General features: G+C 48.0%; 1 protein-coding gene and 1 long non-coding RNA gene across 10 annotated transcripts; one reads left to right on the top strand and one right to left on the bottom strand.

The window, feature by feature from the left end:
- Positions 1 to 1524: 1524 nt before the first annotated feature.
- EIF4E2 (eukaryotic translation initiation factor 4E family member 2) lies at positions 1525 to 25943 on the bottom strand. Of its 9 annotated transcripts, XR_011973987.1 has the most exons (9): positions 25713 to 25943; positions 22610 to 22724; positions 21992 to 22126; positions 16936 to 17040; positions 15961 to 16113; positions 15722 to 15858; positions 8823 to 8903; positions 6759 to 6908; positions 1525 to 4263 (listed from the first exon to the last, which is right to left on the bottom strand). XR_011973987.1 is itself a non-coding variant. In XM_072640483.1 (8 exons), the coding sequence occupies exons 1-7, from the start codon at positions 25730 to 25732 to the stop codon at positions 8858 to 8860; spliced, it is 711 nt and encodes a 236-aa protein (XP_072496584.1). In that variant the 5' UTR covers positions 25733 to 25943; the 3' UTR covers positions 1525 to 4263; positions 8823 to 8857. The 9 variants fall into 9 exon arrangements, 7 of the variants coding, with proteins under 7 accessions (XP_072496584.1, XP_072496588.1, XP_072496585.1 ...); XR_011973988.1 differs by lacking the exon at positions 8823 to 8903; XM_072640483.1 differs by lacking the exon at positions 6759 to 6908.
- On the top strand, positions 6826 to 15600 carry LOC140525263 (uncharacterized). Its single transcript, XR_011973989.1, has 2 exons — positions 6826 to 7985; positions 10374 to 15600. It is a non-coding gene; the product is annotated as an uncharacterized lncRNA (long non-coding RNA).
- Positions 25944 to 26259: the final 316 nt, after the last annotated feature.

Here is a 26259-nt window from a genome sequence, read left to right on the forward strand (position 1 = left end):
GCTCCTTGGAGACACAAGAACCAGAGCTCATTCTGTGGAATCAGCACGAGGCAGAAATAGTCTTTGAAATGCCTCTCTCATATTTGCTCTCCAAGCTCCTTGTCTTCCAACCTCCAGTGGATAAGAAAGCAGATTTCTGCTTCACTAAATTCTAGATCCATTTTGGGAACTGGCATTTTCTTTTCAGACAGTGCTACCAAATGAAATTAGAAATGGGGGAGTCACAGAACCATACATAAGGATCCCTGAAGGAGCATACTGACTTAGAAAAACACATCGACATTCTATTTTCATTTATTTTGTTACATATTTCCCATTTACATTTTAATCTGGTTCAGGTCCACTCAGGAGTGTGGTGGCTTGCATGTCTGACAGCTGTTCTAAGAGATCTTTTCTTTGAAGCTGGGTTGAAGTTCTGGATACTTAGTAGCTGTGACCTTGGACTAGCCACTTCAAAGAAAAGAGCCCCAGATTTGGAGTCAGAGGACCTGAGTTCAAACACTGACTCTGTGTCATCTGGGTGGCCTTCAGTAGAGTGTTTCAGAGCTCTTACACTGGATATTTCATCTACAAAGGTGGGTTGCTACTACTGCCAGTCTCAATAATCCCTGTAAGGAGCACCCATCATAAACCACACAGTGCTACAGAAGAGGAACAGATCAAAGCAATAGGAGCTATTACTGACTCCCTCTATCGAGAGTCTTTCTAGGGGAGGGCAAATGGAACTCGACCTGGTAGAGGATTGTGCACCAAACAGGAAGGTATACTGCCAGGGAGTCATGGATTCTAGGCTAATGGGTACAGTGAAAACCCAAGCATAGGAAGACCTGGGAACGTGGGACCATTATAAATCTGAGGAAATGGGACCCTGAAAAAGAGCTCACTTCAGTGAGCCTCCTCGTGCTTTCTGCAGACCACACTCCAAACAAGAAAAGGTGTTTCTACGGTCTAATTAAGATTCAAGCAGTGCGCACAACATAGACTCCCACCCAGGGCATCACCAGACTATTCAAATCTAGACCCCAAAGCACTGCTCTTCCCTGCTTTCTTCTCTCTTTCCAATGTTAGGTTCCCATTCCTCTCTAGCCTTGGCTTTATGCCCTGCCTCAAGAGAATATACTCTCTATTTCCTTCCTTCTCAGTCTGGGGAATGACTGACTTCGTTCAGCTTCTGGCCCCATCGCAGCTCATCACAGCCCAAGCAAGAAGCATCACCACCACCTTGGGCACATATCAAGAGAATGAGAATGAGCCAGGATTCCACCAGCAGAAGAAAACCAGGGGCTCCCCATCACTCCACCTGTGCTAGTGATTAGCAGTGGCTGTGTCTTTCAGCAAGGACTAGTTCCTGCAGAGCTAATGCTAACTGGTGAGGTCACCAAATGGTAAACTCAGCTATTAGAGTTCACACCAGAGACTTCCACATGGTGCTAGTGGCTCCTGGATCAGTTTGTTCAAGGCTGTACTACCCTAAAGGGACAGGGCAACCCCCACAAGTTCCCCATTAACGAGTCCACAACCTGGTTCTTGCCCATTTTTCCATTTATTATTGCAGCAGACAAACGCTCTGAAGGTGCGACACTTACTCTTACCGTGGCCTCTCCTAATTTTCCACTAGTAATAGCCAGCAAGCCCTTTCTGGGAACAACATGAACCATATGCTTTACTCTGGGTAAGAAACAATGGCTGTTTCTGGTTTCACAGGAATAATACACCCCAAAAACTGAAGGATAAAAAAGCTGGGAGGAGTGCCTCAAAAAGAAAACACAAATGAGACAATGGAGCAGCGGGTGTGCCAGGTGCAGACGTCTCATCTATCCCCAGCAGGGAAGACAGGAAGGATCAGGATGGGGGTCTGAAATGTGTCCCTGCTCATGAGGCTGGCCCTGGCAGACCCATAACCATGCCATGTCTCACTGCATAGAAGCTGGCTCCAGTGAAAGAGGTACCTCAGCGCTCTGTTTGTAACACCAAGGGGACGGATGGAGCAAAGAGCACAGCTCCTCCAAGAAAAGGTGTTGGACAGCCAGGACAAAGAAACATTGGGAGTTGACTATTATCTAAAAGGGATAATGAATTGTTCTAGTCAATACTGTGTCCATGTGTATGTATGTGTGTATATATACACACACATACACACATATATGTATGTGTGTATGTATGTGTGTATATATATATTTTGGCTAGGAGAAATCTTAAATACTGCAAATGAGGAGAAGTGAAGGGGAAAAACGCAAGCAGCTCTGGAAAATATCAGTGGTTCAAGAGTCTGAACAGCAGATGAGAGTTAAAAAGAACATGGACAAAAAACCCACAAATACTGAAAAGATCCAACTCCATGGACATATCCATGTATGTGAGCACATACCCAACACACACACTGGTGAATGCCTGAAAGAGAGCAGATCTCCCCAGATTCGCCCTCTGGCATTTCCATGGCAAATCTAACCGTGCCCAGGCAAGGGCAAAGCTATTTCCCTTGGAGGGGGTACAACTGTCGGAGGAAGCTCCCAGTGCTCTCCAAAGTCATGTTCCTGGCTTCGCCTTGTCATGATGATCTGGCTCAGTGCTAGGATCTGTGCTCCCCACTTCTGAAGTTTGAATCATTCCTAAATTTCCTTAGGCACACTTGATTTTCCCAAGAATGGAAATGCACAACACACACACACACATACATACACACACACACAATCTGTATTTCATTTGTTTTTCCATTTGTTCTAATGAAAACCTTTAGAATGATTTAAAAAAATAATAAAAGGAAAGTATCCCCAAACCAGTGGTAACTGGGGTGCTGGAGAGGAAGAAACAATCCTAAGCCCAATGGAGAAATGCCTGTCACTCTCCTAGATTCCCTCTAATCCCAGTTGGTTAAGGGTCCCTACCTTGCCCCAGTCAACCCAGGCTTAGAGGATGCTTTAAAGAGAGGCCCTGTTTTAAGGCACTGCTAATCTTTGCTCCCAGGAGCTAAGTGGACCAGTGTAACTGGAAGGCTGCTGCAGGGTCCTAAGCCAAGTGCTTATTTGGGCCTTGAGGACTCATTCTACTTTTCCTAATTCAGTCCTTCTGGAGTTGAGAGGTCACTCAAACTTCTCAGACCAAGGAGCTGGTCCATCTTAATGCTTGATGACCGAAGCTTTCACGGGTTTCATCTGGGCATCTCGTAGACCAGCAGGTTGTTTACCAGAGTGGGTACCAAGCAGAGGTCTGCCGGGAAGGAGCTCTCTTGGCCAGCCGCAAATAGTCAGGAAAGGCGAGACAGTCATCAACAACGGCCAACTTGTCACCTCCGATGTCCAGGATTCTCCCATGGCACATCTTAAAATGCAGCCAGATCTGGCCTCCCAAAGTCCTCTCCCTTACCTTCCTGCTCAATGAGGGGACAGCCAGCCCTCAGACACAAGCGCCTTTCTCTCCCTCTCTTTCTCCCTCTCCCTCTCTCTCGGCGTCTCATGCCCTGCGCCCAGGGAAGCCCGATAGCCAGAGCTCAAGATGGGGCCTGGCTCCTGAGTAGGAAGGCCCTGCACCTCTGCAAAATGGGAGCAGACACCATGTCAGAGGCTGCACTGTGCACAGCCATGCTGAGGAAGAAAGGAACCATCCTCGGGAAGAGAATGGGAAGGACCAGAGGCTGGCAGGCCACACAGAGCCCTGGACTGTCACCAACATATCATTGACACGTTTAGAGGACAGAGGTGAGGATGAGGGCGAATGGGGGAGAAAAAACCAAAACGTCCCAATAATTTAAAGGCAACGCCAGAAAGGAGCACTTACAGATAAGCATGGTGACTCTCTCCAACAGAAATTCTTCCCAGATGCACAGACATTCATAATACTGATAAACTCGCTGTCAACAGCTCTGGCACATACGTGTGTTCACAATACCCTTTGTGAAGTGTAACGAGAGCAAGAGAGGCCCCAGAAGGCATGTGGACAACGGCACACACAGCAAATGAAAGGTTCGACTCTCCCCAGAACCCCATCGGTAAAAAAGAGTCTGTCTATTACAAAGTCATCTTTTCTGTCTTTCTGCTTTATAAAGTCAGCGTTGCCGAAGGGCGTCTAGTGGAATCCTTCCTCCAGGGATGAGTGCAAAAGGGGAGCCCATGGATCGGGGATGTCCCTTCAGTGAGCAGACGGAGGGAGCTGCTGGAGGCCTCCCATCCGTTTCAGACAGACAGACACACACATACAGAAAAGGATTATTGCCAGCTTGGGTACTTTCACAATGTGATTTTTGTATTTCGAAAACTTGAATTGTCCCTGAAAGAGAAAGTGGGAGAGAATGGAGGATTTAATACATAGGTCATCTAACATATATCCATACACAGAGGGGTGGGGGGAGCTGTGACCATCAGCTTTGGGGCCCTTAGTGACCCACCCCTGGTCCTTGCTTAGTGCCTCCCTGCTAAACTAACCCAGAGGTACAGGGACCAGCATCCCCCCTTTTCACTCCAAAGACCTCAGTTCAACAACTCCCAGCTGCACCTCATGAAGAAGAGAATAGTGGAGGAGGTAAGTCTGGCCCCTCCACTCTGGAAACTTGGATGGACTGGTCCTATTATGGGAAATAAATCCTCCCCATTCAATTTCCAAGTGTCTCCTCTAAGGTGCCTTTTTGGGAGCAGACAGGCTTGCCTTCTCAGGGGTTTTTCTTCCTGAACACAAAGGTATCTGAAAATGCCAAGAGGAACTGGCAAGAAATGGAGAGGACCGGATCTGATCCTAGAAGCAGAGTCAGAGTTGGGTGGACCAGACAAAAGTGTCTAGTAAGTGAGCCACAGTCTTTCTAGGGGTTTCTACTGGCAGAGGGTGTGGAGCAGGGCACTTCCCACACCAAGCTGCTCTGCCTAAGGCTGGTCTGCAAGAGCATTATTAACACATTAGAACCACACCCTGAGTATGTGACTCATCTACCTGCCCACCCACCATCGGATGGGGGCTAGCTGCCCCTTCCAATGTGGCTTCCACTACTGCTATGCTCTCCAAGAACTAATGATGGTTCTTCGGTGGGCAATGTCTGTGCTTCTAACACCAAAGCAGATACACTCTGGAACTCTACATGAGGTAGAAAAATTAAGAGAGTATTTATACCCAGAACCCCCTCCAAGATGCTATTGTTGCTAGGACTTAAAGCATAGTAACTCACTCTGTTCCCCCATCTTTACTGGTTGCCACCTCTAACCCAAGAATCCAACTGCTGATGTGGGTCAGTATGTAAAAGGAGGAACGGTGAAAAGAAAGGAGGACATGGGAAGGGTTAGAGTGAGAGTGTAATTTCTGAAGGTATGAAAAGACAATCATTTTTCTATCAAAACAGGTCGATGGGAAGAAGACAGAGAAGGATGTACCAGGCCCAGTTCCTTTGAGATTGTGTGATTATCTCCTGGGCTGTGGATCAGGGGATCTCAGTACCCATCACACTGATAAGCAGATACTCTCTCAGGGGAAAGTTGGTGAAGTATTCAGCCGACAGACTGAAAACTGAAGACCTCAGTTCTCTAACACACAAAGGACAAAGACCTTATACAACATTTTGCCATGGAGAAATTTTCAAAGAAACTAAATAGCCACCATTCCAAGAGGTCTATTCGTAATCACAAAGCATGCCATCTATGGAATGGGGCTTGCAGATATAAAAAGAAAAAAAAATTAAGGCCAAGATCATGCTGGGCCATGAAGAAAGTATGGGATGGGAAGGAAGAAAATTCCAATTAAATTTAACAAGTCTTTCCCTAAGCAGGAAAAATGAAAGCCAGAAAGCATGTGTCTAATTATATTTAAGAGGATAAAATGAAAAAATTGTCAATTTCATGTTTTGGTAATTTTTAGAAAAGCCATTCTGTTCCCTGAAGACCAGTCACTTGTTTCACTGGCTCCTTTGAGATTTTTTGAGCAAACATCAATCAAAATTTGCATCTATAATTCTCGTATGAAATCATAACGAAAGACCTTCATCATTCGGGGGGGTCACATTATGATAATCTGCAGTAGAAGAGCTCCTGCAAAGAAGGCAATCTCTGACAGGTTACACTCCCCTGCTACGGTCCTGTTTGCCCCGTCCCTTTCCTGATCTCCAAAGCTAGGGGTGTTCCCTCCACCTTCACATCATTTTTTAAATTAACTTCTCAGTTTTTTTACTGTATCCCCCAAGAGAATATCAACTCCATAGAAGCAGGTACTCATTTCTGTCTTTGGATCTCCAGTAGCTGACACTGGGCTTTGCACACTGAAGGCATTTAATAAATGCTTGAAAAATGAAGAAGTGAGCAAATGAACGAATGGAGAGGAGTGAGACATGCAGCTGACAATGGCTGGATGACAGAGGCAGACTGAACAGAGCTAGGCCTTCCTGATGAATCAGCAGGCAAAGGGGTGGCTAGGAACCCAACCTGGTATCTGCCAGCATGTCTGCTTTGTGTTTTCACTGCTCCGCTACATTCCTACCTGCAAATTGAAGTTGCAGAGACAGAGGCCTGGGCACCAAGCTGAAGACAGATGGTGGTATGCATGTACATGGGTTTTGATTAGGGGCAGGAGAGGACAGGGGAAGGGGATGGATTCCTTTTCTGCCCTGCTGACAGGGTCCCACTGTTATGAGTGAGCACCTACTAAGTGCTGGATGTGGAAGCAAGGAGATCTGGCCTCCAGTTCCAGCTTCACTACTTACTATCCTTGTGACCTTGGGCAAATCACTTAGCTTCTCTAAGTCTCCATTTTCTCATCTGTAAAATGGGGATAACAATTGAACCACTTACCTCACAGAGCTGATTGTGAGGATATAGGAGATAAAACAAGGTGCTACAGACATGTTCATTTCTGTTCTCATCACCACCATCCAAGATCCCTTGGGGAAAATGGGGGCTATCTACCAGCCCAGGATAGGGCTGGCTCCCACAGCGACTTTCCTAGGGATATGAATGGTAGAGGGTCTACACTAAACACATGGCTTGACTGTGGTTGCTGACTCCAGTGGAGACAGAGAAATCCCTGAGGATTGGATTCTCTCTTCCCTGAGCTATTCTCATCCTCAGCAATGGCTCCAAAGGCTCCAGGATGCCAAATCCTACCACCATACCTCTGTCTACTCCCAAAGAGACTTGGATCACAGCTGAGAATTACACGTTGAAATCTGGACTGAGCTCCACTGTGAACCTACAGGACTGTGCCCTGAAAGCAAGGCAGTCTGATCCTGGCTTCTAAGGAGCCCCTCAGGAAATGCTAACTAGAATCCTCCTGTGTGTTCCTGTCTTCAGAGGAATGCTGTGCAGCTATCAGCTTCCCATCCATCAGACCAGCTTTGGTTTCTTCCTCTCTTCCTGAAAAGAAACTGCAGACCATCCCTAGGGACAGGGAGCAACAGTCCTCCTGGCTCCGATTTCCACTTCTGCAAGTTCCCCCTTGACAGCTGCCAAGTGTTCCTGACCAAGAAAGGATTCCTGCCACAGGTGTGCCATCCCTGATGAGCCATCTGAGCTCTTTCTGCTCAAGCTTGGGGGAGGGGAGTCCTGCTGGAGCCACAGTTCAAGGCGCAGCATCTGCGCTGGGGCCAAAAGTGAATATGCCAAATTCTGCAGTAGAATGTCTGTGGATGCAGAGCTTAGATACTGATGTACACCACAGATCAAGGGGAAAATTCTTTCTTTCTGTTAGAGAGGATTTCTTTTATAAAAAGCAGTGCCCCCAGTTCACTGGTTTATGAATCAATAATTACTCAGGGGTCAAGGAAGGAGAGGGGCACTGAGGAAACTCACACCATGAAGGATCAATAATGACACTCTAAGGAAGCATACCTGAAGGCACTTAAAGGATGCCCTGGCTAGGTCTGAAGTCACTTGGGGAAAATGGGGGAGGTCTACCAACCCAGGATAGGGCTGTCTCCCACAGCGACATTCCTAGGAATATGAATGGTAGAGTGATTCCATAATCACGCTCTTTCATGCAGTGGGCCAGTCCAGGCAAGGATGCCAGCTTCATCAGGACAGGTAAAACAACAACCTGTTCTTGGCCCTTGAGGGAGACAGAGGCCAAGGGCATGTCATTAAGAGGCTGCCCTCTTGCTGCTGTCCCAAGAGGCTTCACTTCCCTCCCTGGCACCTGCAACCACAAGCCAGCTGCTACAGCTGGGGATCTCCATTCTAATCTGAGCCAACTCTGCATTCGTTGCCCAGGGAATAGAAGGCGGTCAGTGTGGAGGGCTCAAGTCCCACTTTCCACCAGTGGAATGACTCAGAATAATAATTTCTCAATGCCCCCTCTTACACACACAGGAGATCTGGTCTTGACAACCAAATAACAAAAACCCTCCACAGTGACTGTTGTCAGCAAGGAAGGGTCAGTTCCTCCCCCCAGGCCAGGCCCTCTCTTGACAAGCAGGGAGTTTTCTCAGTTACAGCTCATTCAAAGTTCTAGCTCATTGTTCCAAATCAACTTCCCTGGTCCCTAACATGGAAACACTAGGAAATTGTACTTTCACGCCCCAGATGTGACTGTTCTGGCTACAAGACAATACCTACACAACACAAGCAAATGGGAGACGTACCTCTCACCTGCCCCACAGAAAGAAATAGGGTACTGCCCTTTAAACTACAGGATGCTGTCAAAATGTATACGGCAAAAAAATGATCACAGCGGAACCAGAATAACAAATCTAGATTATGGTTCAGTGGTTTTTGTTAATAAGCAAATAATTAATCAACTGAGGAGACCTGAGACAGCAGGGCAAGAAAGTCATATGTGGGAATGGGGCGTCCCTCTTTAGAGAGAAGCCCAGCAGGGAGAGGTATGTCACAAAGTCACAGAGAAGATAGATGAGGCCCTACCCTGGGTGTGAGAGACAGAGAGGGGAAGCGTCCGATCAGCGGCCGCTGCTGTTCACCAGGCCATGAAACTCCTCCCAGGCCCTGGCAAGCCAGAGACAAAAAAACAGAATACAATGGTTCAGATCAAAAGCTTTTAACAAAAAAGAGAACAGTCACAGTGACCCAACAACTTGAGGTACCCCACACCCCCTTTGCAGACATTCTTAGAGCCCAGTGGAGATAGCTTTTTGGCCTGGAGAGGCCTGAAGGAACCAAATGCATCTCATCTCAGCAGCACCTTCCAGAGAGAAATTAGGTCAGCCTCCAATTCGTTCCGGTTGGTCAGTCTGGCCCTCCCCATGCTCTTAATGAGAGTTCCACAAAGATGGAGTTTAGTGCAGTATCTGGCACATAGGAGGTGTTAACAAATGCTGGCTGACTGATACAATGCTGGAGGAGCCAACGATGGCCAACAGGGGTGAGTTTCACTTCTCTTCCGATTTAAGGAACAGAGGCCCTGCTCTGTAAAGTCTGGCAGGAATTACCTCTGATCTCATAAAGGGAAACAATAAAAACATACTGTCCTGCATGCACTGAAGCACCAGTGAGAACAGGTGACCCCAAAGCACCATCTAACCCAGAAAAGGAAAAGTCCTCCCTTTCCAAAGTTCTGCCTACTTGCCTATGCTCCGGCCCCCAGCAATTAATGCCCTACCATTTTAGCTACCTGGACGCAACTGGCAATTCAAAGCTATCTGCCAACAAAACTTGTCAGTGCTTTCAATGTGGAAGTCGATCCAAATGGCTTTTGGGGAACATGGTTGTGAAGGAAGCAGGGCTACGGTTAAGGACGCTGAGTTTATCAAGGGCAGGAATGGTCTTCATGTCAGTTCCTACCCTCCCCACACATCCCAAGCACGGTGCCTCCAACATGGCAGGCATTCATTCAAAAAGCAGCCAATAAATTCATGACAGGAGGTGAATGTGACTCCCCAAACACCAAAGCATCACCCTATTTCACACCGAAGCTTTATCTTCAAAGTTAATTTCCTAGTTTTTTGCCCGAGACTTTGTTCTTGCCCCATTAAGGGTAGAATGTATGCCAAATTTCCCAAGAAAATGCCTGTTCCAAATCAAATTAAGGTTTCTCAGGAACATGTGTACAAACCAAACAGTGCTACTAACTCACCCAGACTTGTCCAATTACACCAATGGTATGTTCTCTTAATAAAACTAGCCAAGACACAAGGGGCAAAGAGATCACATCACTGGAGATTACATATTATTGCCACTGACCACCTCTTCTAGTTTGGCCATTTTTTAATTGAAAGGAGTCAGCACTGAGACCTGAATGACTGATATCCTTTTGCAGACAAGCATTATTCTTCATCAAAAGCCTCGTTTATTTCTAAGTTAAAACAACACACTCCTTGGAAAGGGTGGGTGAGGATGGTGGGGGTAGGCCTAGATTCTCACTCAAGTGACCAGTCAGGACTTAACTGGGCAGGAAGATCAATGAATGGGAAGAAGCCAGTTGACACAACCAACCATGGTTCTATGGTTCCATTATAGGTGACAGCAAGGGAGTAATGTGTGATATCTCATGTACTACATCATCAAGCTAGGACAACCTGACCCATCCTGCAAAATGGAAATGAGGGGGAAGCAAAATTCAATGTGCAGGTTTATTACCACCCAAATTACTGCGATGTTTTAAAGGTGGCAAAAGATGGAATTGAGATTTTAAAATAAACTCAATAGTTCCAAAAATTTTTACTTTGTAGTTCTTGGATTAAAATCCCATTATAATTTGCTAGGAATTTGCCCCTAGGGACTCCAACTTGTTACTAGGGCTAACGGAAGTCACTTACTTCCCTCACCCCACCCTAAAGGACCACATTTAAACCATATCTATAAAAACGGGCATGCATCCCTCCTGTTTGCTCCCTTAGTCTGACCCATCCCTCTCTACTCCAAATCTCTCATGCTGCATTCTAAATGGCTCTTTATGGTCTTTATAGATAGGAAAATTAAAACAAAACCAAAAACACACCAAAAGACCCTGCCAGTCAACCACTGTCCTTGAGATATATGCCCAAATCCTGACTCCTCCCACTGGCAGCTCCAACTGGCCTTTCAGACAGGGTTCAAGATTCCAGATGCCCTTCTCTGGCACATCATACAAACTGGCTACTATATAAAAATATGCTTCGTTTAAACACTGGCAAGTGCAAGTCCAATGACTACCACCGTGATCACATTTCCTGGGGGAACAAAGTCTCAACTATCCCATACTGTCTGCAAACTTAGAAGACAGAAGAAACTGCCCCTTAAGGATAACCATTCCTTGAGAACAAGACCATGTCTTACATGCCTTCAAACACTCAGAGCACATGGCCCAATGCCATCCCCCCTCAGCAAGTAGAAAAGTTGCCAAGTGTCTAAAACGGAAATCATCCCAGTATCAAGGAGTTAAAAAGAATCTGAGAGATGACTGAGCTGATTCTGAATGAAACAGAGCAACCCAAACTAGCAACCTCAATGAAGATCAGCCTTCCAAGGAAGAGCCTTCTTCATCCTCAGCTGGGGATGTCAGAAATTTGGCCTTAGAGTAGCCATCAGCATAGATCCATAGGGTACCTAGCCCAGAGATTTGATCTGAGGTGAAGATCCTCATCCAAGAGGGGTCAGGTTTAAGAAGTCTGAGATGAAATTGCAGTCAGTTCACCTGAACACGAGATGAAAGCGTCCCCTCTCAACCACCCCAGCAATGCCAGGCTATGGTCCTTCAAGTCAAAAGGGCCAGAGAGCACCTGGGTATGGCACTATCAAAGGTGCTGCATGGACTGGAGTCCCATCCCCTGTCCATCAGCTCTGATCCCCTAGATCTGAGCTGCGAAAAGCCAAGCTTCCTGCTTCTGACAACGCTTCTTTGGTTGACCATATTTCTCCCTCAATGACAGGGGTCTGCTTTTCCTTGATGTTCACAAGGTCCTAACAGAGGCACAAAATGGCAGGTGAGGACCTCCACATAATTAAAAGGAGTGACTAGCACTGAGTATCAGCTCAGCTTAATAAGTCTCTTGGGTGTAGCTTCACAAGCCTATCCTACCTGTAACAAAGCAACTTCTAGAAATTAAAGCAGGGTGGCTATTGTAAAAGGTAACTCTAGGAGCAGATTCTATCCATGCTTAATTTGAGATGCATGTTCCATCAGGCAGACTGATTCAGCACTTGCTTCCTGGGCACTAAGGCTGACTGCTCAGTCCCGGAGAAGAGTCATGGACCACTGGGCTCTTTCGAGTTGACCACAATGTAGCTGGGCGATGGGGTGAAGGAGGAAAGAACTGAGGGGCCACAAATGGCTTGTGGCAAAGACATGAAGGGAGAAGAGAAGCCTGAAAGGAGGAAAGATTAAACAATAGTCAAGAAGATGAAAACGAAGGCAAAGACAGCAAAATGAAGAAAGAGACAATGACTAAAAAAATCTTCTAAACTCATCCTTCATGCCAAAGGCTTTCTCCACTTCTGGCAGCCCTGGCATCCAGGACCCTTTCAGGGCACTGGACATTTCTCTTCTTCACTTTCCATACAATTCACCTGGCCTAGCCTCATCAGGCCAAGAATCCAAGGAAATAGTAAAGTATGAGCAAATTCTGACATTCAGCCAGCTGGGGCAAAGAAATCCCCAAACATGGTGCCCTCTAACCAGATCTCACTTCACTAGGCAATCACAAAGCCCATCAACAGCATGAGTCATGCTACACTTAAAGGAAAGCCAGCCCTCACTTAGGACATTTAACCACTCCTTGGCATACTCCACAATCCTTGGGGGCAGAGGGAGAAAGAATAGTCACAGAGGGCCAAGAAAAAGGATTCCAGCTCACTTATTAATCCTGTAAGCAGAGCCTGGGCATTGGAGGTCCTGGAAGCTCCTATAACCAGGACTAGCTTCCATTAATAAGGGAAACAAGACAGATGCTGCAGCGTCACAGAGCCCATCATGGTGGACACTGATCATCAGACTGGTACACCAACAGGCTACAATTACCACTTTGGGAAAGTAACTATTATGGCCAAATCCACTTTGTGGCACAGTCTACAAGGTTCTGAAGTGTTGGCTGACAGGCAATCCAGCGCCTGTGACGATACCTTATGATGGCACCAGAGTAGAGTAAAAAGAAAGTGCTAAGCAATTGTAGAAGGAAGCTTCCTCACGGTCTTTTTTGGGTTTAGAGAAGCTTGCCTGCCTCTGGAAGACAAGCTGCACAAATAAGCATAAAGCATAAGCCCCTGTCTAAAAGCAGGAGCAGAAGCCAGGAGCCAGCTGAAGGGTCGCCCTCCCATGGAGCCAGTTCACAGGACAAAGATGGAGGCTGGAAAGTCTACTCTCTCAAAGTCCATGGGCTTGGGCAAGGGGGCCCTCCTCACCCCTCCCAGGCTGCAACCTGAGAAGAGGCAAAGCACAAGGGTACCAGCTATGCCAGCTCAAGGGTCTTTGCCAAGTAGGAAAATCCTGCTTGTACAAAGCCAGGGCACAACAGACACGTAAGTGCACACAGACAGAAGCAGGGTTTGTACTCCCTTACCTCCAAACAAGAGATTCATTCAAAGTGAAAGCAAGCTGAGAAAGTCAGCAAGATAAGACACGAGGCCCCCCCCTCTCTGGGCCTAATGGAAGTGGCATCCTAATGTCCCCTTCACCACCCGAGTCTCCAACGTGGCTCGATGGGGCCTAAATCACTACAAGTGACAGAGAACAGGGCCTGGCCGAAGGCATGCCGGGTGCCCTTGTTCTGTCAGGCCCTGGGCAGACCCCAGCAGGTCCTCTTGGGCTTCGCTTCCAGGACACTGCATTGTGCCCTGGGACAGCACTAAAAAGGAGAAGCCCCGGGAGAGTCACAGGCCGCTTCTTGGAGGCACCAAAAGAGCAAGATCATGAGACAAACTCGTTTCGCACCATTTATTGAGTGATCTTGGCCGTCACCATGGCTGTGTCAGCCTGTACTGAAAACAGAAGATACTCTTCCAACGCCTGTTGTCCGGGGACAGAGGTGTCTTCCAGGTGGCACGCCAACAGAACAAGTGGCTCCGATGATATCAGCTGCGACGACGGTGCCATCCAGTAAGGGACAGGGTCATGGCACATTCAACCGCGTCTTCCAGAGGTTTTGAAAAAGGAGCCTTTGGGGGCCCAGCCTGCCTGGCATTCTAATGGAAGTGCAAAAAGTTGGCATATTGGGAGGGGAAGGAGAGGGAGAGTGGCACCTGGGGCCCAAGCTGGGCTTTTTGGGACCCCAGGGTTGCAGGGCAGGCCTGTACCCCTGAAGTGACAGGCCGTACCAGGCCACCTTCTCTACAAGTCTGAGACACCCTGCTGATAGGCTGGCTCTCCAAGGATTCCTACACATGTCTCTAGTATAGAGGCAGGGCTGCTCAGGGCACTGGGAGAGTGCAGAGAGGGGTGAGAGGAGCCAATAGACTTCTTCTCTCTGACCAGAACAGGGAGTAGCACACAGACAAATGCAAGTGTGGGTCTACACACAGTCTGGCCAAAGGAAGAAAATTATCAGCATCCTAAAAACAAAGAGTAAGAAAAACCAACCTAGAGAAAAGCAATGCTGACCTAGCGAGACTAAGACAAGTGACTGGGGCAATGGCTGGCTGGGGGTTGTCTGGCTAGCAGCCAGCCCACTGCCGGGCACTGAAAAGCAGGCCACTGAAATGCACAGAAGCACATACAACACACAGTGGCAGACACAGCGTCAGGGTTTATCTAAGGAAAAAGGCTCTCGGGCTGCCGGCGAGGGGCAGGGCGTGACCCCTGCTGCCTGAGGTAATGGGGGGAGGGCTCACCAAAGCAAACGTCCAGAGGCCCCTGGGCTCTGCAGACTTAACCCAACTCCACACCCCCAGCACCCTCACCTGGGCATGGGGAAGTAGGTTCCCAAATGGCTGGACTGCTGTAAACAACTGGTGGGCTCAAGATTGGTCTTTAATAAGTAGAGTAACACGATGGTGATAATAATAATACTTGGCACTGTCAGAGTGTCCTCCAGTGGAGGACCTCGGATCAACCCCAGACATTCATTCAGCCTCACAACAACCCTGTGAGGTAGGTGAAGTATTATTACCCCCCATTTTACAGATGGGGAAACTGAAGCACAGACAGGCAGAGACCTACCAAAGGTATACAGCCAAGTTGTGGTCAGAGGGCAACACTGCCTCCTAAGGGTCAGCTCTCTTTCCCAGGCTGAGAGGAGCTAATGGCTTTGATTGGCTTTTTACTGTCCTTAATAATGCCCTGTCTCTGGCAACCCTGGTCGGGGAGATTTCCTATGTGCAAATGGCTCCATTTCCTGAGATTCCTGGTGAGGTACCACGGCTTCACTTCCACATTTGGCCCTTGTTCCCCCCTTCAGGCCATCCTCACAGGAACCACCTGCTCAGGGGCCTTGGCACTTTCAGCTTGACACAAGAGGAAAGGACGTCACTACCCCAGGACTAAGTCCAGTTCCCAGGGCTGGGAAGACAGACTGAAGCTAAGGGGTTAAAAATGCAGGCAAGGGGGAGCTTAGGGATCTACCATCTCCAACAGCAGCAAAAAAAAAGCAAAGACCTTGTCTTTCTTTTGAGGAAATAGATTAGAGAGACTGAAAGACAAGGCAGCCTATATAAAAACAAGCCTCGGTTAATACAAAATGGTTTTAAAGAAAAGATCTCTTTTACACAGCCCACATTTTTTCTGAGTGGATGCTCAACAGAAAGAAAGCACTAGGATCTAAGACTGGCCTAGCCCTTCTCCATAGGTCAGCCTCCTGCATAAACATGCTCATGTGGGCACATGGTTGGGAGGTCCCAATGTGTGCACCTGTTTCTGCTGAGCTCAGGGACATCCCCGGCCCCCCCACAACACGTACTTGATGCTGTCGGTGTGTGTTTTGTATTCCATTATGGTGTTGGGAGGTAGGTTAAGCACTCGACGTAGCGTGTCCCGGATACGGGCTGTGGTTGCTTGGTCACTGGCAGTCTTGTTCCATATTGAAATAATGTCCTCCTATAAGAAGAAGATACACGATCAAAGCAAAGAGGAGGTAACATGGAGACCACAGGGAGTGAACACATCAAGCAAGGCAGGGCCAACCCCCCAATGACTCACCTGGAAACGGACAGAGACAACTGCCCCACAGATCTCCTCGCCCACCATGAACTGTTCCCCCAACATGGCAAGTATAAGGTTCTCCCAGCACCGGGATGCTAAGCCCTTGCGGAGTCGAATAATCCATTTGCCACCATTTTTATTTGCATCATCCTATAAAAAGGAGGGTGAAAACATAAAAAATGGTTCCAAAGTTTTTTCCTCTCATACCTAAGACAGTAAAGAGCCCAGACCATTTGAGAAAAAGTCAAACTTCAGGAAGAACTGGCATCTTCTGAAGCGTGTAATTTTGTAGGAGAAAAAGGTAAAAATATAGGAACTTGACTGTAAACTACAAGCCATAATAGAAAATGCAGAGTCACAGTCTTCCATCCAATACACTTCGTTTCTGAAGAGGCGCTTTAGGAAACAAAAGGAAACCAAGATTTAAGGAGAACAAGGTCAATTACTATGAGGCCAATTCATAGGTTTGGAATCCAGAGTTCAATGAACACAGCAGGATACTACCTCAGTCTCAAGTTACTCATGGGTACTTTCATGTGATGTGCTAAAGCAACAGTCACATCCTGTGCCCCAGCTCCTCCTATTACCTGATCCCAACTAACTGGAGACATCGACAGCATTCCTAACAACAGCTGGGAAAACCACAAATGATGGTGGCAGAGGACCAAGGGGAAGGTGGCCCTCCATTGCAAGGGAGAGAAGCCCCAGCTCATCTACTTGGCCTCTGGTCTAGGTATGTGCCTTAGGAAATCTTACATTTACCAACCCATAGAAACAAACCCCAGACACAGGTCCTTACCTCAAAAGGCATCCTACAAGTATTCACTGGGCTCTGGTTCTCAGAAGACACCAGTTCCTGTTTCTCATTTTGAGACCAGGCTTTTTGAACACTCAGACCCCATCACTGCTGCCAGAGACGTGCCCAGGCAAGTCAAATCTAACCCTAATGTGTAGGCCAGAAAATTCACTCACCTCCCACATGGGTTTGATTCCCTCTTTGAAGAGATGGAAGTCACTGTGGCCTGTCAGGTCCCCAGGACGTACCATGTGGCTATAAAACCTCCAGAACTGCTCAACCTGCGAAGACACCCCAGTTAGCACCATGTTAACAAAGAAGGATCCTGCCAAGCAAGAATGCCATGAGGCAGTCTCCTACCAATACCTAGCAAGTGAACCTTTCTGCTTCCTGGGCAGAAAGCATACACATACCCTCCTAATTTTTCTGGCAAAGCACATTCTCTCCCTTGTTCCAATTACCCCACCTCAGGCAAACTCACCTCCTCCTCAAAGCCTTGGCTTTCACCTGGTTCCAGATGCCCCAGTCACTCCAACAATCCCATCATGCACACATCTGCAGAGCCATTATGTATACCTAACATTTTCCTGTTATATTTGTGCTTATGAGCATTTCTCAGTATTTTCTTCCCCATTAGGCTTGAGTGTTCCATAAGGGGTCAAGCCTTTCTCTACAAAATTAGTGTAGCACTCTGCAGACAGTAGGTAGGAGATAAATCTAACTTAAAGGAAAACAGATCAAGAAAAACAAGAATGTGGGACAATCCAAAGTCAGGAAAGGGCCTGGGTACAAGTTCTACCTCATTCTTTGTACAAACACTAGAAAACAGAAACAGTCAAGGAAATCCTAACAAGCCTCGAGACAGCCTTGGCAGGCATGGAACATGACTGCAATCAAGGTCATTCTTCTAGCTTTGGTTAATGGCTAAGATTAAACAAACTATACGTGAAAGTTTTATAGGCAAGATCACACTCAGGTTTTTAATATTTTAAATTGAATCACACCAGCTCCACAGCCTTGCAATACCTGGTCTCAAATTTAAATGTCAGGAGCTCTCAAGCATTCAGAACATTGTAGCTGGGTGCACAAAGCTCAAGTGGTCACATACATACCTTACCCTAAGTGGTTAGCTTAAAAGTAGATACAGAAAGCTCTATTTTCCTACAGACAATTGTCTGTTACATTTTCACTGACATTACATCCTGTGCCATCTCCAGCCATCCTGATGAATATCAGGCCACTGGACCCAGATGGCTCAAGAGAAGAAAGTGAGTTTGGTGACCTTGCACATCAATCACTCCATCACTCAAATCAAAGTCAAGTGCAAGTCATGTCATCATCTTGATGTCATGGTCCTCTTCAAGAATGAAGGACAAACACGATATTTTCACTATCAGGCTGCTACTTTGCGTAATCGTTAGAACCCTGTCTTACAACTCTGAGCAATGAAGTGACCAGCTGGAGAAACAGACAAAAACCAAAAGTTTCAAACTCACAACCTTCTGCAGCCAGAAGCAGAATAAAATCTAACTGGAACTGTTTTCCAAAATAAGTTAATTTATGCAACATATATAACACAAATGTGTGGTTTTCAAAGTCAAGACCTGGCCCATCTAATGCCACTACTGTAAATGACCAAAGGGTCTTTTTCTCACCTCAAATCCCCTAAGTTCACAGTTATGTGGGTTTCCAAATTCCTGCACAGAATAAAAATAGGGTGAAAGTATTCTATGAAAGCTCTTTGGAAGAAATTAGCCCTTAATAAATCCTTCTGCATTCAGTCATTCATTACATACCCAAACAAGTCAGAGGAAGAAACATTCAGGACTCCAAGAAGCCTTAGACCTGCAAAGCTATGAAATGCAAATGTGCATGATTTCAGAAAAACCATTTTTCATAAATGAAATGCTTCTTTATTTGATGCTTTTCATTTTTATAGAACATTCATTTCCAAATGTGCCCTTCTTCCTTCCTTCCCCAGCAAAAGTAACCACCATTGAAAAATCAAAGAGCTTAAACAGAAGCACCGTGTCATTCCACTCCCAGAATCCTTCACCTGTCAAGGAAAAGAGGCGCTGAACACTTCCTGAGAGTCATTGTCCCACATTCAAGTTACATTTCAATGGAGTACCAGCCTACAGGCATAGGCTACTCCCCTTTCAGCCAACAGGGACCTTGACTGACCACAGCACTTACAGCACTAGCCATATACTGACTGGTCAGGTGTAATTCAGTACATCTCTGTCCACTGTCCAGCCTAGGGTACATCACCCTCTAAACACTCCACAGGTACAAGTTTTGTCTTCACAAGACTAATCTGCTCCAGCTCAGGGCCCCTAAGCCTGGGACATGCTCCAGGAGGGGAAAGCCCATGTCCTAATGATACCTGCGGTTCCTTCGGCACAGCAGTCTACACATGGGAGTTGGGGATCAATGGATACTGAATTAAAAGAATTACACCTCCACCCCCCACCCCGGGGTACCTATGTGCCCTCCAGTGGGGACTCTGGAGTGCTAAAGTTGGCAGTTTTATTTTAAAGTTTCTGAGGCTGCTGACCAGAATAAAATTAATACATTAATATTCAGTGCCTGCCAGATGCAAGGCACTGAGGATGCCAAAAGGACAACAAAAACTGTTCTAGAAACTAGTACGGGAGGGTTTGAGGGGCACAGAGGCCACTGGTAGAGGAGAGGGTGAGGGGCACAAAGGGGAGGTGGAGGCCACGAAGCCTGAGGAAGACAATGGGTGGTAAGAAAAGGATGAACCGGCAGAGGTGACAAAACCCACAATGGTATTGGGAAGGTCACCATGGTACAGGTAGGCACTAGGAGAAATCCCACAGGTGCAAGTGGAAGAAGGGCACCACTGGGAGCACTGGAGGCGTGATCAGCAGAGAGGAGAGCACTGATGGAGTTGAGAAGGGCAGTGCGGGAACGCCTTGCCGAATTCATGCTTTATGTGGCAGCCCATTGGGAATCATGCCAGGTTTCTGAATGCATGAACAAGGGGTTGTAAGGAGGGCACAGAACAGTGCAACAGTCAGGCTACCACAGCAGCCTGGGTATGAGATTGGCCACCAAGTTCCAAATCTTCCTCCTCCTCCTCCTCACTCTGAAGCCTTTAGAATACACTTCAATGACAGGTTTAGCTGCCCCTCCTGACATACTCTGTTCAAACCTGTGGTTTCCATACAGCCAATCCTTTTTGTGATTTATAGCCTGCCTGCTTTCCCAAAGGAGATGGAGGTAGAGAGAGGAAGGGGGCACTACGAACATGTGCCAAGAAGACAGGGGCTGCTAGGACTGTTCTTCTTAAGGAGCACAAGGCTCAGTGTGGCATGAGAAAGAGAGAAGCTGCGATATCCCTGGATTCGGCTTCCAAGATGGGGAGGGAGTGGGAGTGGGGGTGAGGTGGCGGGGGCGTATCACACACTTACCCACACACTCACACCCTTGGCCTAAGCAGGTAAGTGCTTCCTTGGCAGCCCCTAAAGGCAGCACAATGCCCTGCAGTGACAGACCCCCACACTCCAAGCTCTGCTCTTTTAGCTTTTCCTAGGGAAAACTGGAGCCAAAGTCAATCTCCTTTAAACATGCCCTTGGGCACATGTACATTTGCCCATCCTTCTATCCTCATGCTATCTCTCTGGTGCTTTATGCTTTACCAATTACTTTCCTCAAAACAACTGCAAAATTAAGTCATGTATGTATTTTATTTTCCTCATTTTACTGATGAGGAAACTGAGGCAAACGGACAAAGGCTGAGGATGTGGCTCCTTCTACTTAAAACTTTGTCTCTTAAGGTCATGGAGGTAATAATTCCAGTAATGACAATCACATTGATACAGCATTTCATGCTGAATGATGGAGGGACCAAACAGCCGCAGTCCCATGGTGGGATGGATTTGGCTTCCAAGGTCCAAGCCCAGCAGCTCTCCCTCTATTTACCCCCATCCCCAGTCACTGATACTGATAACCAAACATAAAGAAGATGGTACCCTCTCAAGCGTGATAGCAGGCCAGTGTAACAGAAGGAGGGCCAGCTAAGAAGTAGGACTTTACCAGACTCAGTATGACCCTGGGCAAGTCACTGATACTCAGCACTTCTCATCTGTTAAGTGAGGACAAGGCCATTTGGACTATCTGCCTCACGTGGTGGTTTTAACGGAAACTCTGGGCAGACCTTCCAGTGCTTTCTTGGTGCTACTGGCATCACTGTAACCTGAAGAGACAGAGCCTTAAGTAGAGATGGAACCACATCATCCTCCATCATCCCTCTGCCCAATTTTACTTCCCCACTCTGTGATAGTGGTCTGTCCTGAGGGTCAGGCTGGAAGTAGGGAATGAAACCTTCCCTGGTAGTTTTCACTACCCCAAGCAGTCAAGACTCCTCCAAATACTCCAAGGAAATGCCCACCCTGGTCTTGAAATCTCCATCTTGTGCCAGAAGCACTGTATCTTTCCACCTAGGCTACCTCCTTCTTTTCTTTCCTTGAAACATTCTCTTGTCCTCAAAAAAACAAGTGAACAAGGTTTTTTTTTTTTTTCGCTCTGTTTAAGGTCAACCAAAATCTGGGCTCCAGGGGCTGGGCTACCCTAAAAGAAAATGAGATGTTCATTCCATCTCTTGTGAATCTTGTGATTCTCATTTGTCTTTCAGTACTCAGACAGGTCCGATCACATAAAAAGGAGCCGGAGTAAAAGGATCCAGTAGTCAAGATGTTTACTCTAAGACAATCTCGGCCATCATCTCTGATATCACAGAATACACAAAGCAAAAGGAAGGAACTCTTTGCTTTGAACATCATTGCTCAACTCTAACCCAAACCCTGCTAAATTACAAACTCTTTGAGGACAAGACCATTTCTTATATATCTCTGTGTCTAGCATACAATGTATGTCCAATACAAATGTGCAAAATTAAGTGTTCAAGGAAAAACACTTTGGACCCTAAATCCACAGCCAAGACTTTCCAGGTCTAAATGAATCAATGTTTTAAAAGTATATGGAATTTCTCATTTATCCAAGGTCTCCTGCAAACCATTTAGTTGATGTCTAAGTGCAAACACAGAAGTCAAATCCCAGGTATCAGGTTCTACAAGCAAACTGAATGCCAGTTTGCCAAGGCAGATAAAGGGCTGGTCAAGGCATGCATGAATACGTAGGTATAAACATGATACTCTAAGACAGACAACGAACTACTTCTAATCATTGCAACAAGAGAAGACTCACAGAGGCAAATGTGCCGATCTGCTTAATGTTCTGCTCATAGCTCTGTGAGCTGGTTGGCCGGCCTGGTGTCCTCCGGGAGTACCAGAAAGTGTAGTTGTACTGCAGTGGGTGTTCTGAGGGCCCAGGGACAACAGCCTGTGGAACAAAGCAATCCACTTAGCCCATGGCAACTCACTCCTTCCAGAAAGAGAGGCTTTTTAGTGGCCTTCCTCAGCACTCCTAATCCTCCCCTACCCCCAAATAAAAGGTCCATTTAGCCCCTAAATTAAGTAAGGATAATTAACTCTGTTTCTGGCAGTTCCAGTCATAAATCCTAGATATACAGGAGAATGTACACCACTTCAAGGACCTATGATAAGAGAAATGTTCCAAGTTATAAGAGAAATTCCGGAAAATCCCCTTTCTCAAGACAAAATTCTCTCAATCCAGCATGATGGGTATTCAAAGCAGGGGGAAAAGCCTTGAAGACCAAAAAATCTCTGAGTAAGGGGATGATGTTTTCAGAAAAAAAGAGGATCTGTGAGATGCCCTGGAACTCTTGGAATAAGCAGATCTCACCAGCTTCCCAAGATTTAAACCTGCTGATGAACGCATCTGAGAACATAGCTCCAAACACACCTTCCTCTTGTTGCTGCTCTGACTTTTGTCTCGCTCACTTTTTTCCTTCTCACCGTCTTTCTGTGTGCTGTTTTCTTCATTCTGGTCATGGTCCCCACTGTCATCATCCTTCAAGCTGAAAGAAAAAACAAAACAATGTTCCTCCTATGGCTGAACTATCTCTTCTTCATCCAAAAGAACCAGGAGATTCTAAGATTCACTGTCTTGAATAAAGAGAAACCCCCTAAATTCAGCGTGGGTGTGGAAGATGACCAAAGTTAAAACAAGGAAAGGACTCCTGGCAGCTCCCAAGCAGAAAGCCTATGTCCGCACATGAAGACCCCGAACAAACCACAGGCATCAAAAGTGCATCATCCCAGAATGCCAGGGCTCCAGCCTGGCCCTGCTAAACCCTCTGGGTGCCCCCTTCCCAATTCAACGCATAAGGATCGGGCACTAATTCTAGGACTGGAGAAAGACAGGAAGGACTAACTCAAGGAGAATGGACTCGGCACAAAAGGTACTCTAAATCAACAACAAAGTGGGAGCTCTGAAATCACTGTTGGCTGTTGCCCTGTAGCTCAAGGGAGGTATGTGGTTAATGCAACTAAGACTAGAAATGCTCAAACTATACCCTAGGTTAGAGGCATTAAATGCATGAATTTATTATAGAAAAAGGTGATTAATTCAGGTTCCAGCTCCCCTGAATAAGAACCCACCATCAACCAACCTTCACTGAGCATTTGCTACTTGGAAGGAGTGGGGGATGAGAGGGCAATGAGCCCTCCTTGCTCCTTCTGCTTTCTCTTAAGAGATCAGCTTCCGATTATTCTAAATACATCTCATCCATGGCTAGTAATTCTTGTGTTGTCTTACTAAATGCTTGCTGACCCACTGACATGACGTGACAAGTGACTAGACAAAGCACCAGATGAATGCTGCAGACAGTAAGCGCTATAACAGGACACAGGAGCTACAGGAAGGGCTCCATAGCATTGGACAGATAAAACAGAGATGAGAGCAAACACAGATACTGGGCAAACGCTTTTCCTAATGAAAGAAAACTTGACTCAGGAAACCTTCCTGAGGAACCACAGAAGCTGAGGCCTGACTACACGGTTCTACCTTCAGTTGAGCAACATCTGTGACAGTGAGGTACTCAGTCTTTATGGGAAACCTCCACATCCTATGAGGACACTCTCTCCACTCTGCCTCTGCAGGGTCTACTCCATCCTCCTAATTCTACCCCTACCCCAAGGAAAACAAAGCCTCTCCCACCTGCCAGCTGGCCAAAGCCTTCCCAGTTGCCTTCTCTTCTCTGGGTTTAACATTCTCAGTCCCTGGAATCAACCCCTAGAAAACCCAGTTTCCATTCCCCTTGTGATCAGAGTCTCCTTGTCTACCCTTTCCCCTGTCCCCTAGCCCTTCCCCTCCCCCACCTTGGGTACACACTCTAGCTGGCCAGTTTCTTTCCCCAGATGCAGTGCACAGGACTGAACCCACCCCTTAGACGCCCTGTGATCAGGGCAGAGGACAGCCATGGCCTCCTTAGCCTGGGACATTGGGGTGTTCACTGAGCCTCTCCCATTCTGGACTTGTACGGGTGATTTTTTTTTTAAGACAAATGTAAGACTTTATATTTCTCTTTCATCTTATTAAATCTGGTCCTCAGCTGCCAATTCTACCATCGTGGGACATGGATTCCAGTGATGTTAACAATACATTGCAGCTTCTAGGACCACCTCAAACACTTAAAATGCAGGAACCCTGATTCTGAGCAGAAATACTCTTATCCTGTAACTGAACAAGTCCGCTTTAGCAACATGAAATTGGAGTTTCTCTTCACACACGTCTACGAATCGACCGTACCGTGTCCTAATCTTACAACAAAGCTCTGTATTATTCCAAGAAAGTGAAGGAGAAACCTATCTGAGGACAGAACGGTGGGAGAAGGGTGGAGGCCTTGGAAGTACATTTCCTCTCGGCAACCCAGTTACTTGTGAGACATGCACTGCTTAACAGTAACAGAAGATATAAGGAAGTGGACTTTGACAAATTTCTCAAGGAGTGTTTTCTGTGCCTGGAAAGAAGGAAGCTAGGGTACTAGTCAGGAGATCTGAGTTTGGGTCTCATCAATGTCTTCACCAAGTCCTTTTCCCTCTCTGAGTCTCAGTTTTCCCATCTGTAAAAGGAGGGGGCTAGCCCTGAGGCCTGGGGCCCCTTCCAGGACTTCTATCTTGGCTCTGTTACTTCCTAGCTGGGTGACTCTGGGCCAGTCACTTCCCCTCCTGTGAGAACTCCTGTAGGGCTCACAAGACCACGGGCCTGGGGAGGCAAAGGACCCCACGAGTCCAACCCAGCAGAAAGAGAGCCTGGCCCAGCTCAGGCGGGAGCCGGTCCTCGCCCCTTCTCCAAGCCCTTCCTGCCCCTCCTGCACAGTGACTTGGCCAAGGTCACCCAAGGTGCCAGGGCCTGGTCCCGGACTCCCGCCCCCTCCAAGACAGGGGAGCCGCACGTGGTTGCAGGACACTTCCTGGCCCCCCCCCCATCGCCCAGCTTTCCGTCTGGCTTTTACCTCTTCAACACTGGCTGGAAAAGCCCCAGGCCCCGCAGAATGGAAGTTCCCGGAGGGCAGGGGCCCGGCCCCCAAACAGTAGGCGCCTACTGTGTACGGGATGCACCCCACCTGTCTGGCACGCGGAGGGCGCGCTGGGGGCCTTGGGGGCTGCCCTCGGACAGCTTCCACCCCGCGACTAAGTAAGAAAAGGTAAACTGAGGCCCAGAGAAGGGACTTGCGCAAGGTCACAGAGGGTCGTGGCAGGGTCAGGATTCGAACCCAGGTCCTTGGGCTCCACACCCAGCGCCCTCGCCGCTGCACCGCACGACCGCCCCGCCAGGCACCCCCAGCGCTAAGTCATGCGCGCCGACGCGGGGGAGCGACGGGGTGGGCGCCCCGGCTCTGCCCCCCCTCCCGCCTCCCGCCCCAGCCCGGGGCCTCCCTTCCCCCGCCCGGGGGTCCCCGGCCCCGGCCTCGGTCCCGGGCGGGCCCCGGCGGGGGCGGGCTCAGGCTCAGGCCGGGCCCGGGCCCGGGGCGGCGGTTAGGGCCGCGCGCCACGCCACTCACGCGTCGAACTTGTTGTTCATCCTCTCACCGCCGCCGCCGTCGTCTCACTCGCTGACTTCCGCTCCGCCGAGTCCCTCGGCCTCGGTCCCCCCGGATACTTCCGGTGGCGCTGCGTACAGCCGGAAGCACAGCGCGCGAGCCCCCGGCCGAGGTGGGGGGGGAGCGGAGCGAGCGCCTCTTCGGGAAGGCGGGGTTGGGGCTGGGGGCAGGACCGAGCGAGGCGCCTGCGCAGTGCTGGGCTGGGCGGGGGCGAGCCGGCTCCTCCTCCTGACCACGGCTGAGGGCGGAGCGAAAGGGGGCGGGGCAGAGCTGACGACATTCCCGCCCCTACGCGGGGCGTGGAGAAGGAGGTGGGGGGGCCGGGCGCCGTTCAGTCCGCTCTCCTCCTTACAGAAGAGGAAACTGAGGCCAGGGAAGACAAGGGGCAAGAGGTCGCGGGTCCAACCCCCTCAGCTTACAGACGGGGAAACGGAGGCCCCAGGAGAGGGGCTTGAGACCCCTCCAATCCAACCCCTCCATTTCACAGAGGGGGAAACTGAGGCTGGGG

The sequence above is a fragment of the Notamacropus eugenii genome, chromosome 2 (genome assembly GCF_028372415.1).
Source record: "Notamacropus eugenii isolate mMacEug1 chromosome 2, mMacEug1.pri_v2, whole genome shotgun sequence".
Lineage (NCBI taxonomy): Eukaryota > Metazoa > Chordata > Mammalia > Diprotodontia > Macropodidae > Notamacropus > Notamacropus eugenii.

Bases quoted from the DNA above. Each gene is read 5' to 3' on its own strand.
- EIF4E2 (XM_072640482.1), bottom strand. From the start codon at position 25,732: ATGAACAACAAGTTCGACGC. The intron at 22,127-22,609 runs GTGTGTTTGGAG...TTTGTTCCACAG, and splicing joins AGAGCAGCAACAAGAGGAAG to GCTGTTGTCCCTGGGCCCTC. The intron at 14,013-15,721 runs GTACGTGTTGTG...CACTTCCATTAG, and splicing joins ACACACACCGACAGCATCAA to AATGCCAGGCAGGCTGGGCC.